This window comes from Syngnathus floridae, chromosome 17 (genome assembly GCF_059516105.1).
Source record: "Syngnathus floridae isolate MCC-2025c chromosome 17, RoL_Sflo_1.0, whole genome shotgun sequence".
NCBI classification, from domain to species: domain Eukaryota; kingdom Metazoa; phylum Chordata; class Actinopteri; order Syngnathiformes; family Syngnathidae; genus Syngnathus; species Syngnathus floridae.
The window spans coordinates 8,984,397-9,000,001 of NC_142429.1; the positions used below are offsets into that span (position 1 = coordinate 8,984,397).

The window sequence follows — 15,605 nt, forward strand, 5'->3', positions numbered from 1 at the left end:
AAACAAAGTGCTTTTTCTTTATGAATTATTATATAATCAGTGGTGATTGAGTGGTGTTACGCAGCTAAATGTAAAAACATATTTCTAAAATATTGTTTTTATTTTGTACTTGTTTAAAAGCACACATTTAAAACACAATTTTCCGGATATTACAAAATTTATTGTCTTATCAACATAAAGCAATACTGAACAACAGTATACAGATCTACTGCATTTACATTTCATTTACCAGCATGTTTAAAGACAAAACAATGACTGAATTTCCTACTGCATCTGTAAATTATATTTCAGGCTGATTGTATGTACGTCTCATAAATGAGAGCTCAAGTCCAGCAATACTGCTCCAAAAAGAGTTTTTTTTTTTTTTTTTTAAATGTCGGTTTAAAATCTAACAGCAAACCTCACTGCATCAGTGACCTCATTTCTGCACATAACTCAGTGAGACGTCTCCTAAATTATGAATAAAATCTCATGACAAAGACACTAGCCATTCTAATTGTGTTCAGACTGATGCTGCATTCCAGCAGCAAGTGGAATAATTTATTATAGCGAACCACAAGTGCAACAACATCCTACCAAGAGCATTCGTTTACATATTCTATGCAAGGTTCGCGTAAATATTTCTGGCAGTAAGTTACAATAAGATGCCGGAGGCTTTTTTTTTTTTTTTTTAACCCCCATCAAATTCTAATACAAGTGTGCTTTAATCCTTAAGATTTAAGTAAAAAAGACATAAAAGTCGTGGCAGTCTGAGGAGAGTGCATTATATAACTCAAAAAGCTCAGGGTAAGTCCAGATAGCAATATTTACTGTAAGTCATCCAATAGTGTGTAACCATGACGATGCATTAGCGTAATATGTTTTCATACAGCGCCTTGATAACAAGGATGCAATATTTTTGTTCCTATTGCAGCATTATGAAGCATTTTTTTTTTTTTTTGGTCAAGTCTACTTCAGGTACATTGCAATCCAAGGTGAGATGCTGTATAGGCCAAAAATAACATTTACCTCACACGCACCCAAAACTCACCAAATAAATAATGAAACGCTGACCCAAAAACTCTCATACACACCAACAAGTCCTCTCAAATTCAGCAAAATAAATCAGTTATTTAATTAATAAACAAAATTGACATTCATACAAAATCTCTCACTCCCTAAAACCTTTAAACACAAAACATTCAGCAACTCAAACTATTAAAAAAAACTCACATATACAAAAGTATTTCTCACTCACACACAAAAAAAAACTCTTATTATACCAAAAGTAAAATATATATCATTTTAGAGGTTATTGTGAGAGGTTATTGGGTGACCATGAGAGTTCTTCTGCAATTGGGAATGATTTTGATTTATGTGTGAGAGGAAAATGTTATTTTTAGGCCCTCAATAGAAATACTGTAAAAAGTAAACACGCAATTTCTAAAAAGTCTGCACACCCCTGTTCAAATGTCAGGTTTGAATGATGTGTTTTTCCACCACCCATAATTTAAAAAATTAAATCAAATATAAAAATTAAAATTACAGGTTAAAGCTTCACTGTAGCATTTTGAACAGGGGTGTGCAGACTTTTTAGATCATCATCCCCTCTGAAGACGCAGAGAAGCCGGACCATGAATGTTAACATTTGACATTTCAGCGTTGCCATAATTCTGTTGTCCTTTTATCTGCTGTCAAGAAAGACGAAATTGCCTTAAAGGTCATCTAAGATCCTCCGTTGCCTCTGCATGATGATATTCAGCTGCCCCATGCATACCTGTGCAACGTAGTCAGCGGAACCATTCATCAACATGATTTGTGCATGACCAGTATCGACGAGCCAATGATGATCCTGTTAACATTTGCCGTCTCCTCCACCTAATCAAACACGGCCAAAAATAAAAGTCCAAACAGTTCCCAACTGCCAACAGATTGCAGGAAACGCAACACACCAGACCTTGTGCTTCTTTTATGCACCCAATTAGTGTCACTTAAAAAAAAAAAAATTATGCAGAAATGAAGCTAATAAGGACACATGAGGTGATGGCTCATGAACCAAGAGGGTGAGTACAATCTTCCAATTTAAGAGAAGATGATCAATCCCATCAAATGAGCAACAACCCAAATTGGCCTTTCTGGAACAATTTTTTTTTCCATACACAAAGATTAGCTCAAATCTTCTCAGGGATTTCTCCTGCTCTGAGGCTTGGACTATTCCGCTGGGAATATGGGGAAAAAAATGTGCTTGTCTTCATATGTGCGGCGCTGATGAGGTCTGACAGCAGAGAGCGCAATGCACTCCTCTGCCACGGCAACAATGTGCTCATGCACACATACATTGTGTTAAATGTGTACACAATCTCTCAAGTGTGTTCCGCTGGAACCAGCCAGCAGTGAAGAAACAATTTGGACCCTGAATCGAAGGGCATGGATGATTAAAAAAAAAAAAAAAAACACGCTAAGTTGCTTCAGTATAAAAATAGAGGAATTCTCCGAGGCTGATTAAATGTCTTTGGCACTTACGAAAGCACAGCGTATACAAAGAGATCAACACTGAGTGAAAAGGCCAAACTTGAAAGCTCTCCAACTAGAAGATTAACATAATCTGCCTTCATCCATATATGAGTCTGGCCAGTCCGGGGTGGATTTGAGCCTGAACCGGCCCGTATTCCATCGTCTCGCCGTCCACTGTGATCACCCCCTCCTTCGAGATGGGCTCCAAACGCAGCGCTAGCACCTTCTCGTAGACCAGGTGGGGGCAGCCGCATGCTAAATGCGCTCCTTTCTCCATGGCGAGGAAAAGCCGCAAAAGGGCGGGGCGGGAGATTCCTGCAGTCACGTAAAAGAGGTGGATGATTCCGTCGTCCGCCGTGGCGCCGGGAACCGCCCACAAGTCCTCAGCCAGGTGAGATTGGTAAATTGCCAGCACCAAGACAAAGTCCTCCGCTTTGACAACAGTCCAGCTCTCCGGGACCGGCTGGTCTAGTCCCGGGAGTAGAGAATCCACTGGTGCTCGGGTTTTGCCGTCGCTGGGAGTTTCGGGTGTTTTGGTGTGAATGGAGGAATTGCTGATGGTGTTGAAGTTGTTGCAATGGCGGCGTGGTTTGTGTGCGGGCGAGGAATTAGGAATGAGCTGGCAAGGGAGGGAGGAACACAGCGAGGGTCGCTGAGGCGTGGACGAAAGGTCGGGCTTCTCCTTCACGGGCAGGTACGCCAACCTACCCTGATACACTCGGAGCGACGCCAGGCGTACCAAAGTGCCCATCAGGAAGCGGATGGCCCCGACGTGGCGGTACTTCTCGCTCTCGATGTCCACGTCAGCCACAAATCCCCAAGCCAGGGACAGGAAGGAGAAGACACGCTGTTTGGAAGCCAAGTGGATGGACACCAAGTCCAAAGAACCGACCAGGCCCTTACACAGCATAAAGCCACAGCTCAGAAGAAGTTCCTCATTCCATGCCGGGGGTGACCTGAGACACAAGTTAGAAAAAAAAAATCTGTCAACTATTACATCATTCCCTCTGCCTTAAGTGACCTCTCCTGTATCTCTCCTCCCTTTAGATAGATGATGTGCCCAGTCAGCTCAGAGCATAGGAAGAAGATAAATCACTTTGTTTCCCAGTAATTATTTTTCTTGGCTCTTCTTTTGCCTATGCATTTAAATGACTCATTAAAGGACCAACTCACTGAGAGTAGTGGTGGACAGAAGCAGCCAGGGCGTTTCCAGAGCCACCTGGAAGAATGCCCAGAGGGATCTGGATGGCGTCTTGCCAGTCGTCACGCTCCATCAGACCGTTTATCACCTGTTTGAAAAAAAATAATAATAGTCAGACGTAGAATAGAAACAAGCTGGATTTAGTCCAAGTACCTCGAAGAGCAGCCCATCTCCTGACATGATAACGAGAGCGTCCCACTGTGACAGGTCCGCCTTCTTCACCAGCTCCCGTGCGTGGTTCTGGTGCTCTGATTACACACAAGCAGTGGAAGAAGACATGACAAGTAAAAACAAAGCTACACTGTTGCCGTAGCAACCTGTAAAATCGACAGCTTGTTGTTAAAGCACTACCGTATTTTCCGCACTATAAGGTGCACCGGATTATAAGGCGCACCTTCAATGACTGGCCCATTTTAAAACTTACCATATATAAGGTGCACCAGATTATAAGGCGCATAGAATAAATAACTCAATGTTTAATAAATTAGTCCTCATCCACGAATCCACATTGGTCCATATATAAGGCACACCGAATTATAAGGCGCACTGTCGGCTTTTGAGAAAATTGGAGGTTTTTAGGTGCGCCTTATAGTGCGGAAAATACGGTATATAAATAAAAATGCACTGTATTAGATTGTATGTTCATTTTTGGGGATCTTTTCTAGTATTGATCTCCCGTGAGCAGCATATTGATAATGGCAAACAAAAGGGAAAGTCATACAAGAACGGAGACAGCTAAATTAGCACAAATCGATGCAGACGGCTACAATATTGATCACATTGACATACACAACAATCATTCCCTTGCTCTGTTTTTGTTTGTACAGTATGTCAGGATGTGCATTGTGCTGACAGACAAAAGCGGCAGAAGGAGCAAACTGCTCAGCTAGCCAAGTCAGCACTTGAAGGCTGCCAGCTCTCAAGCTGATGCATTACCACTTTCCTATTCAGGAGTGACTGACTAACACGCTAACCTCAACCTTAGGGCTGCCTAGTTACTTAAGAAACCAGGCATGAGTGTGTTTATGTCTATTTTTTTTTTTGCAGCGGCTTCAGTGGAGTAAATGATGCACATCTACAAATTTGTTAGGCTATTCCGAATTAAGAGTGTGTAAGTGGGAGCTTGGATGGCCCAGTTGTCAGTGTAGTGGTCCCTTGCTGAGATTAAAAGTTTAATCCCTCCCACCCAGAGATGCTCGCTTCTTTGGCTTTATGTCTTGATTTAAAAAAAGGCTGGAAAAAAATAGCCATTTATTTTCTATGTCGTTTGTCGTGATTGTCAAAAAGTGGATTTAATTTTAGTCATTTACAAATATTACACTTTATAATTATAGAGGAAACCTGATAAAATATTACCACAAACGAAATATTAATCAGAAAATCGTGTTTCAACTAGTTGTGTTGCACTTATAAAGAAAATTTGGGAGTTGACTTCTTCTTTAAGGTTATGCATTTTAAAATAGAATTTTGTGTGTGTGTGCATTGCCGACCTGTGATGACAACCGTGTAGGGGACGTCAGCTTCAGTGAGCATGCCCTGCAGGTGACCGGTGAAGAGCTGGAGAGCCTGGCCTCGTCCACTCAGAGGGTTGACCAGGATCATGACTCTGCAAGGCCGCCGTATCTCCAAGTTGGTGATCCCTAGGAATTAAATCCATGAATTGATCTGAGTGTGCTTCAATCAGATCCCTTTTTTTTGTGTATCACAAACCAAACTATATCCATCTTGAAACCTATTACCCACAATGCATTGCAGGATTTAGCTGCATGTGACTCCACATTGGCAATGTGGTACAGAGGTGTGATTCCAGCAGGAGGCGTGAGGAGAGGGTGGAAAAACAAACATCCACATGCCCGAACTGTGCCTCCATTCAGCCACACACGGTCAGCATTGTTTTTATTTGTATCAAAGCACAAAGGACGTTCTCACTTCCAGAATATCAGATGCTCTACAATGGTGGAAATTCAACTGTGGAAGAGCTTTTGAATGACAAAAATGTAATCCAACCATCATGATTTTTTTTTTCGGTGACGTGGAGCTGCAAAATTTGAACTGAGAACCTCCTAGTCTCCAACGTGCAATTTAAATGAAGTATTTATTGAAGTCAAAACAACTTAGAAGTCAATCATTAGTGTATTTTATTGCTTCTCATTTGCAGACTATTTAACATAATATAAAACTTGCACTGTGCACTTCTCTTGCTCTTTTAATCCAACCTTACCATCTGCAGCAAGCTGAAATGTAATTAACTTTAGGATAAATACTCGATAAGGGATTAACGATTCACGCTGACTTTCATTCACCCTTTACGACAGAAGCGCCATTCACTACCGCAACGGTATTCTGTTTTACAGGCTACTTTAGATTTGGAATGCGAAAGAAGATTATAAATTACAGATGTGTACAGGAAAAAAAATCTGCACGAGATCGTCATCAAACTGCTCAACTGGATCAATGATAAGCCAATCGGACGACAGACACCAAGCGCCACTGATACCGCTCAAGTTACCATCTTCACTTGTCTGCCAAACTCCTGCTGACTGCAAAGCATCGGGAGGCTGGATGCACAGATTTTATTTTTATTTCACCCCTTCCATCTTTGGCAAGCAACATCCCAAATGGTTGCCCAGTTATCAATCGATGGTTGCACGCAAACAGTCCTCCCATATGAGTGATGTCGTAATTAGTAAACAGCTCCCATATTGTTTACATGTTAATTAACACCTCATTGTAATCCAAGATGAGAGGCTAATTAGATCGGGAGGCAAAGGAGGACGGGACCTCATTAGACAGTTTTAGCTGTGGAAATCAGCTGTGTTTTCATTTTCCTCACATCAACAATAAATCCTCGGTGGGAATTGATTGCGCAGATGAATAGAGTGTGAGCAGCAACGACGCTCTTGTTGACAGTGCAGTAGTTTGAAATGTAAATAAACTGTGTGAATGTGGATCATCTTTTTTGTGGTAATTTTATTTTCCAATGTAGAATATGTGCAGGAAAACAAGTCGAATATGGAAAGCTGAGTGGTTGGATGATTAATTGATTAACTTTGGCCCATATGACTAACGCAGTTATGTGTGCTAGTCTAGAATGCTTTTTCATCTTCACGTTTCACCTACCAAGCAAGTCCAGCAGGTTATTGGCGGAAAAAATGTGCGGCAAACTAGTTCTGCGAGGATTGTCAGTTTGAACATGAATCATCTTGTTTGAACTTACACAATATAACAAAGAGCATTGTAGGTACAGACATATTTTAAATAATAGCTAGAAGTTAATATACATTAGAAAAAGCTATTTATCTAACTAGGAGGAAAAAAATGATACATGACTAAGCAGAATTCACACAATAAAGCTATTTTTTTCTGACTATGGACAAAAGGAGTGTATCATTTAAACCAATGCAACCTCGTTACTTATAATAAACTTTTATTTGTCTGATTATACAGACACTCGTATAATAGAAGAAAAAAACACATTATCAAAGTTATTCTTATATATATTTAAAAAATACAATGAAATTTATAATCTGTACCTAATCAGCTGTGAATTCTGGAATGACCCATATAAAATGCATGAATGTAAACAATGTGACCTTGCTCACCGTCTTTCCGGCGCGCCTGCTGCGCAGAGGCATCCCTGATGGCACAAGCCCACCGTTCAGCTTCCCGCAGGTTAGTCCGGGGGTCCTGAACCAGCGCCACCCGAAAACACTGCTCCACTCGCTGCCGGGCCACTCCTGCGCTCATCCAGCGCCGTTTGAAAGGGTAGAAATAGGCGGTGAAGTAGGCACCGACGTCCGCGCTGTCCGTTGCTCTGTACGCCCGGCAACCGACGCAGTCCGTCAAGTTGAAGACCACCTTAGTCCGTCCGGGCGATGAGGAGATCCTCTGGATGGTCAGAGCGCTCTCCGTCAAGCTGACAGAGAAGCGGACCTTGTCGTCGAGGGTGTCTGTAAACTCCCCATAAAGCATGCCCACGAAGCCGTTCCGCTGACGGGGTGGCTCCGCTCCAGGGGCGTCCTTCTCCATCCCGGCCAGGCCAGCGCGAGGATGGCGGTGCGGTACCGACTCAAGTGGAGTTCTGCTGCGGGACGCTCCGTGCGCCAGGGCACTATTCATGGTTCAGCGTCTCTTCCTAGTGGCCAAAAGTGGGAGTGCAGCCAGGACATTTTCTAATAAATCTCACTTAATATTATTTTTGTTTCGTATACATTTAAAAAATTATAACGATCGTGACTCACCTGGAATTTTTAATATCCAAAATCAGAGAGTTATATAAATAAATTACGTCTACAAGGAAAATATTGTTTATTGTTGAAGACGCAGACACTGTAAATTAACTACCTTTAAGACGGTGTTGATAAAACTATTTTCTTTATTTAAAATAACTCACAAAATAACTCACTTTGATTGTGAGGTACTGTAGTAAATCTAAATATCTATTTCATAACCGCACATTATGGCCACGCCCATTCTTTGTCACGTTGGTTGTGACGTCATCAACAAATAAAATCGGATTTCGCAACACTTCCTGCCTCTTTTAGCTTGTCGGCGCAGCCCTGCAAGATGGAAGCTCCCTACCAGGCTAACGTGCAAGATATTTTAATGCATCTTTGCTCAAATATTAAGTTAGTAAAAGCAGAAGTTCCTCCTTGAACTCAGAGATTGTTTTTAAGAACACTTGGATGGAGAATCTAGCGACTTTACAATCATGCTAGGCTAGCTCGTTAGCTTCCATGGAACCAGCACGTGGTGCAGAGCATGCTAGTAGAAGTGAATAATCATGGGTAAGTTGTCATAATCGCTTTAATGCACACTTTTAAAATACAATTTCAAAGTTTTATTATCCCTGTGGTCTGTAGAAACACGTTGCTGATTATCTTGTTCTTGTTACAGGTCAATTGTGCGCCGCTTGGTTTCAAATAATAAAACAAGAGGACCTTGCAAAGGTTTGTATTACACTCTTCTATTAAACTTATATTGTAATATGGTTTCAGTGATGATAACTGCTGCATAGGAAGTGCCGTCTGATGCGATAACTGACGACCGCAAACATCTGAGAATTGCACTCAGATTTATTCTTTGCATGGAAGATGATCACAAAATGCTGACCATAACATTTTACTTACTAGGTGCAGTAAGTTAGCCGCCATCAGGAACATGAGGACTCTTTGGAAAAGGAATTTGAACGGTACGTATCGATGGAGTTTTGCAGATTAAAGCCTGTGATGAAAAAAGTTATCCCTGTCTGAACTTAAATGTTGAGTCATGGTAACCTGAGGCTTAATCACAATTACAATTTCACTTGTTTATCATAAGTTGCTTCCAGTGTATGATTGTGTTTTATTTTGTATCTTTTTAGGTGACATTTCTGCATTGGAGTGAATGAGCTCAAGAAAATTAGTCAAGGGAAAACATTTCTATTTGATTTATTTTTAAATCTATAAAAATACAAATGTAAAGCAATCCTGAATTATAATGCTGTAGCCCACTGTGACTTCAGTCTGTTTGATTTTTTCTTCAAGTTTTCAAGGAAGATTTGCTGCTCTTGAAGGTAGTCATGCTCCTGTATGCATGAGTAATTTAGTTTAGTAGAAATCCATTCAATGATTGAAGAAAAAAATGTTCTTTCCTGCATGTGTATGTTAATCCTTCACTGTGTGTGTTTCAATAAAGGTTATAAATGTTACAAAAATTTGTCTTGCACTCAAAGTTGCTGCAAGATGCTGATCAATTCCAGTATGAATATTGACACAATCTATACACAAATTATATTAAATGATTGCTGCTTACCTTTCGTGCATTGTACTTCCATATGGCCAAACTTGCCTGGAGTGCCACAGATTGAGAATTGGGTACTACCTGATTGGTATTTAAAGTTAACTTTGGCTCCACGATTGCAGAACCCAGATCTATGAATAAATATGCAAATCAGGGTTAGTTTTATTGCATAATGGGCCAATTCAAAATTTGTGATACAGTAATGGTTGATATCCAAATTGATGACCTGGTAAAGTGAGAGTGGTTTGTGTCAAAGAGCCACTCGGAGGGTCTAGTTTAGACTTCTCCGTTGTTTCCTGAGGGTTGACTCGTATTCGCTCCTACATTTAAAATAACAGATGTATTATGACTGCCCATAATATTATTTTGATAAATATGAAATACCTGAAGAGCATGTTGTTCGAGCTGCCTCAGTCTCTCAATCTGGGAATGAATGGTTCTCAGCCTTGCCTGGTGTTCAGACTCCACACGTTTGGCTTCCCGCAATGCTTGCTCTCCTTCTTCATACTTCTCTGCTGCCAGCTGCACACGTCCAGTAACAGTTATGGAAAACGACTTCACTTGGAACAGCTTCACAACTTCACAAATAGTATCCACAAGAGTCAAATTGAGCAAATATCAATTCACCTTGCTGAAGGCATCAACTTCCTGCGCTCGGATTTTGAGCCTAAGGGCCGTGGTGCTTATCCTCTCCTTTTCTTGGTCCAGTTCTCCTTTCAGTTTTTCCAGAACCTCTCTCTCCTGTGCCACAGCCGTCTCTTTCAGTTTCAGCTCTCCGCTGCGAAGCTTCAAATCCGCTTGTTCCTATTACAACAATACAAAGTTTTATGTTTTGGGGATTTGTAACCGAGCAGATTTGCTGAGCTCACCTGCGCAAGACTCATAATGGAGCCCTCTCTTCTCTCCAGTAAAGTGCTGACATCCTGTTCGGCCTTTTCTCGACGCTGCTTTTCCTGAGCATGAAAGACGTTCCACTCGGCTGCCAGCTTTCTTCTCTCCTCTGCGCAATGCTGCATCACTGCCTTCTGCTCCTCCAATAACGCACGCTAAAGTGTAACGACAACAAAAGAGTCATAAAGGGAATTTTTGTGGTGACTCGGCCTGATTCAAGCCTTACCTTGGCTCTTTCCAGCTCCTCTCTCTCCATGGTCATCTGCATGGTCAGGGCACGTCGTTCTTCTTCCAGGCTTTTCAAGGAGGATTCTACCTTGGCTTGCTCTCCTGTCATCTTCCAGCGATCCTGAAACATGCATGGGATTAATAAATTATTTTTGAAATTACAACAAAGTCGCTCTTATTTGTTTTGGTAAAAACACAAGCGATGGTTCTTAACATGAAAGTTGTAACCTTCTCAATTTGTCTCTGTTGTTCATTAATCTGAGTGTCCATCCTCGAGATGATTTCCTTCAGGTAAGCTTTTTCCTTCGCCATTATTTTCTCTTGCTGAGCCAAACGATCCTGCATGACTGAGCGAAACATTGGAGGATTAATCGACCTTGTCCATTAATGAATGTCGATCCGTGTGGGTGTGCGGCGCATACTTCGGAGCTGCTCATCTCTGTGCCGCGCCCCCTGCTCCAAGCCATGGGTTGTGTGTTCATGCCTGCTCTCGACCAAACTGGAGAGATCTCCGAGCCGAAAAGAAAACTGCTCCATCTTCTCTATTACGAGCGTTAGAGACCTGGACAAAAAAAAAAAAAGGCATACAGTATTTTACGCACTCTTTAATGTTCACACACTTGTTGACAATCTACAAGCACAAAGTCATGCTAAATAAATTCTAGACCTGGTCTCAGATGTTGCACTTGTTACTGCGTCAATCTCTTCTTCTTTCAGCCTTTTCAGTCGATTAATATGGTCTTCGTGGTCTTTCTTCATCTCTGTGATGGATTTTCTGAAAAGAAAGAAAGGTAGGTGGGGACTTGTGAAAATTGTTTCTACAATGCCGAATAAACCTTTAATTATGATTGTCTTATTTTCAAGTCTACCTTTGCAAATCCCGGAGTCTCTCTATGTCACGGTCTTGGTCTTGCTGGAACTGGGCCAGTTTTTTCTGGTAGTGCGCCTGCAGCTCTGAGCGCTCCTTCTCAGCTGTTTGTGTTAGCGCAGCCAAGCGTTCGATGAGATCTTCGCTCTCCTGCCGCATCCGCATCTCCCTCTGAATTGCAGATTCCTCGAGAAGCTTGACGCGAGTCCTGCGAGCGGCGCATAAGATGGTTCGAGTATGACTCACAATTTTTTAAACACATGGTGGGGAGGGCAAACAGTACAAATGTAATCTTGGAATCAATACTTGTGTGCGTTTTCCATGAGTTCCATGTCCTGTTTATGTCGCTGCTGGATACTTTCTAGCAACATCTGGCTGTGGTCTCGCTCCAGTTGCAGCGTCTTCGCCTGGACAAAAAACAGATGGAGGTCTCAGTTTCCGTAACCAAGTCTTCTCCATCCATAGCGTTCAAATACCTGTGCCTCCAGCTGTATGATGCGTGCTTGTAAATCCTCTCCATCACCATGAATGTGCTCGTCGACTTTTTGCACGGCCCCAGCATCCAAAACACCCCGAAGCCCCAATAACTGTGACTGCATCATCTTTCAGCCAGAAGTAATCATGTGATGATGACAAAATGAAATTTGCAAAGTGAATAGAATTGAAATGAATCCGAAAACTGGGCTCACCTGTTGTTGTAGTAAGAGTTGCTGCAGGCTGTCAGCTGAAAATGGCACCTGCTCAAAAGGGCAAGGGATTAAAATAAGTCAATCTACATCGAAATGATGATTTAAAAAAAATACCTGTTGCTGGACAGCAGCTGATGAGTTTGTCTTAAGGTCTGGCTGCGGGAGCACTGAAAATAAAAGCATCCATGGGAATGATGAGATATTCTAATACAAGAAATAGGACTTAAAAATTGCAAAAATCTGCAAAAAAATACAATATTTGTATTTCTTTTTTTCAAATATAATGTACAGGTCAAATAATGCCGTAATATAAGAAAAAAAACAAGAATACGGTACCTTGCTTGGCCTTCTCTTCTTTTTCAGGGGCATGTTGTGTAGCAAGGCTTGGTTCTCCAAGTGAAGAGTTGAAAGGAATTCTACAAAATAAAAAAATATATATTCCATGTCATGTTATTCTTTTAATTCTTCAGTTAAAACTTACCCAGCATCTATGGAGGATGCCGATTGTTTCCCAGGGGTGTTATTTCTGCCTCTCCGGCCTTGTGAGGTGGCTTCTTTGCTGAAAACCAGATGAAAAAAAATTCCATATTAAAAAATAAAACCTTTTGAGAAACTGTGTAATCTTATTTCTATTACCTAACAAGTGACTCTAGATCCACTTCTTCTCCAAGGCCTAAATTTTGCTCCTGAGTTAAGATTTTGGCATCAAAGTTTGATCCCGAGAAAGACTTCTTCCTGCTCAGAGCTCCTACTAACCAGTCATCATCGTCCTCCACTTTCTTCTGGTTTTTGATCACCTCGGGCTTTCCTGCTTTGCTGTCAGTCAAAATTGAGGTATTCCCTTCCATTTTTGGATTTTGCTCACCAGACAGTGAGCGCTTTCTCTCCAATAAAGGAGGAGAAGGAGATTTTGGAGATTCTATGGAGGTCTTCTTCTCTTTGACATTGTCTTCATCGTCTGCACTGAGACAGAGCCAGTCAGCTGGGTTGCGGGCTCGAGTGGAAGTTGGGGGAATGGGGGCCTTTTTTTCCGGGGAAGAAGCACTGACGTCCTCCGTGGGGAATCTTTTTTTTAAAGCAAAATAAGAAAATTATTGATCAAATTCTCACATATGAAATCAATTTCATCACGCACCTAATAGACTGCCGACGGGACTGCGGCCCTGAAGCGTTGTCTCCCACTGTGGGCTGATATGACCCAAATGTGAGGTCATCATCTAAAAGGGCCTCTGAGAAATACACATAAAGCTCCAAAATTATTTTTAAACACTACACACATTTTTAAACACTACAGTGACATCTTACCTTTGTAGTTTTTCTCCCGAGATGAAGACTGGTCCTTCTTCCCGCCTGGTGGTGGCCATTCTGGACGTTGGGAATTACAGTTCTCTAAAATCTCATCGAGTCTGGTACGAGCTCTTTGTGGTTGGTCACTACGGTGGTGAGATGACATATATAAAAAAATTCAGGCCATAAATATGTAAGATGAAAAAAATTAAGACTTAGACTTACCTTTCCCTGTTGGAAAAAAGCACATTTTCTTTTTTCTTGGGAATTTCACAGTCCAGGCCGAGTTCGTCAATTAAATCATCTTTCTCATCATCAAATACGAGTTCATTTAGTTTCTTTGCTGCACTGGCTTATTAAAACACATAAAAGTGTGTTTGTGAGGTTTGTATTAAAACATGAAAAATATGACATCCCGTAAAATAAGATTTACTTGTTTCTCTTTTTTGGCCGAGAGATGCAGAATGTGAAGGTGTAGATTTTTCAGGTTTGGTTGGCAGTGAATTGGATTTGGATGGCGTCTTTTTTTTGGTTTGCGGTAAACTATCCAACAGGTCATCCAGGTCATCCATATCATCCTGGTCATCGAGGTCTGCAGAAAAGAAATTGATTGAAATAAAAATGAAAATAAAAACAAATATATATATTTTTTTAAATCTATAAATCGCTATTTAATTGTATTGAATATTAAGTTTTATTTATTTACATGTTTATTTTTCAGTTTTTGTATTTGTTTGCTTTTATTTTGTACTATACATTTTTTGTCATCTTTTATTTCTGTATATTTTTGTTTTAATTTGTATATATAAATTTTTCATTTTGGCAGTTTTGGGCCTGAAATGCAGAAGTTTCGAATGACAAATGGCAGACTCACCAAGAAAGCTGAACTTTTTGTTACGTGCTGAAGATGTGTCTATCTTCTTCCCTCCTGTGGAAATTTCATCTAGGTGAAGTGGGGAAGAGAAAAACTCACTTTGCTCTCAGGTAAACATCTAAACCAACTTTTTAAATGATTAAAGCGTTTCATAATAATAAGGCCACTGCTATATTACCTGCTTCCCTTGGTTTCATATCACTCGCTAGTATATCTGGTTCTGGCAAAGACTCTTTATTATCTGATAGTTTTTTTGTTTCTGCAGAAGTTGAATGAGAGGTTTTCTTTGATGCAGCATTCATTTCTGGGCCCTGTACAATATTAAAATTAAAAACAACTGACATAAAAATTTTTATATCTTATTTAATTATTTGTATCTATTAAAACACTCCTTAACAAACCTTAATGTTGTCTTCATCCAAATTTACATCGTCTAGAATACTGAAGATGTTTTCAATGTCAGATGTGCTGGAAAAAAAAGGATTCATACATAAAATATAGTATTGTTTCTCATGTATTAAATACAATGACTCAAGCATACCTATTTCGTAATCCACCACGTCCTGACTTCCTTCTTAGTGGGAGTTCTGAAGAGTACATTTTATTAAATATCAAAATGATTTGTTTTTTTGTTTTATTTATTCCACAGAACTGCTATCACTTACTGCCACCCTCAAATGAGCTTTCGAGGATATCTCCATCACCAAATGAGCCTTGGTTGAGCCATGAAAATGGAAATTTCATTATTTATTTTTGTTACATGTGTCTGTGTATTACATTTTGAGCTGTTCATTCAGTACAGTACAGTAAGCCTGTATCGATGACATACAAAACTTACTTTTAGTTGGTTTCCCTTTTGGATTTGTGGCCTGAAAATAGCATCCCAGTTAAAAATAAAATAATAATGATTCAATTAAAGCACTCACGAAGACTGCAGTCAATCAAGATACTCACCATTGTTGGTTTGTTTACCATTACAGTAGCAGTTAGCTAGCTACTTTAGCATCAACCAAATGAGGCATCTCGTCTCCAATGGTGATTTCAAAAACTCCTGTTACGACTCATGCTTCACCATTTTCAATAGAATAGTTAATTTAAACGTTCACACATTTCTAGCGGATTAGTAGTTTGGGCACACAAACTCCAAGATTTGAACTGAGGAAGGAGGAACGTTTCCTGTTTACCTGCCCAGTTGCATTGTGGGAAATGTTGTTTTCAGCGAGCCCCGTGATGGCACCGGTGCTGTGCTTATGTTTCCTGTAAATTTGCAGTAAAACAAAGTATGTTTTATTT

General features: G+C 40.5%; 2 protein-coding genes, 1 long non-coding RNA gene and 2 other non-coding genes across 5 annotated transcripts; 3 read left to right on the forward strand and 2 right to left on the reverse strand.

The window, feature by feature from the left end:
- Positions 1 to 138: 138 nt before the first annotated feature.
- LOC148384247 (sphingosine kinase 1-like) lies at positions 139 to 7,834 on the reverse strand. The gene is made up of 5 exons (XM_088357953.1): positions 7,297 to 7,834; positions 5,185 to 5,334; positions 3,848 to 3,942; positions 3,667 to 3,782; positions 139 to 3,449 (listed from the first exon to the last, which is right to left on the reverse strand). The coding sequence occupies exons 1-5, from the start codon at positions 7,811 to 7,813 to the stop codon at positions 2,591 to 2,593; spliced, it is 1,737 nt and encodes a 578-aa protein (XP_088214079.1). The 5' UTR covers positions 7,814 to 7,834; the 3' UTR covers positions 139 to 2,590.
- A 382-nt stretch (positions 7,835 to 8,216) lies between these two features.
- On the forward strand, positions 8,217 to 9,191 carry LOC148384248 (uncharacterized). The gene is made up of 4 exons (XR_015853406.1): positions 8,217 to 8,481; positions 8,591 to 8,643; positions 8,827 to 8,885; positions 9,057 to 9,191. It is a non-coding gene; the product is annotated as an uncharacterized LOC148384248 (long non-coding RNA).
- LOC148384249 (small nucleolar RNA SNORD49) lies at positions 8,687 to 8,756 on the forward strand. The gene has a single exon (XR_015853853.1). It is a non-coding gene; the product is annotated as a small nucleolar RNA SNORD49 (small nucleolar RNA).
- On the forward strand, positions 8,912 to 8,981 carry LOC148384250 (small nucleolar RNA R38). Its single transcript, XR_015853852.1, has one exon. It is a non-coding gene; the product is annotated as a small nucleolar RNA R38 (small nucleolar RNA).
- Positions 9,107 to 15,525, reverse strand: fbf1 (Fas binding factor 1). The gene is made up of 29 exons (XM_088357952.1): positions 15,267 to 15,525; positions 15,151 to 15,181; positions 14,978 to 15,025; positions 14,854 to 14,899; positions 14,714 to 14,780; positions 14,491 to 14,623; positions 14,313 to 14,381; positions 13,872 to 14,030; positions 13,664 to 13,790; positions 13,457 to 13,584; positions 13,287 to 13,380; positions 12,788 to 13,216; positions 12,633 to 12,710; positions 12,488 to 12,567; positions 12,266 to 12,318; positions 12,152 to 12,199; positions 11,939 to 12,064; positions 11,769 to 11,869; positions 11,464 to 11,670; positions 11,262 to 11,369; positions 11,017 to 11,156; positions 10,823 to 10,941; positions 10,593 to 10,715; positions 10,345 to 10,521; positions 10,103 to 10,279; positions 9,860 to 9,997; positions 9,702 to 9,795; positions 9,488 to 9,606; positions 9,107 to 9,260 (listed from the first exon to the last, which is right to left on the reverse strand). Exons 1-29 carry the CDS (start codon positions 15,285 to 15,287, stop codon positions 9,168 to 9,170), a joined length of 3,333 nt encoding a protein of 1,110 aa, XP_088214078.1. The 5' UTR covers positions 15,288 to 15,525; the 3' UTR covers positions 9,107 to 9,167.
- Positions 15,526 to 15,605: the final 80 nt, after the last annotated feature.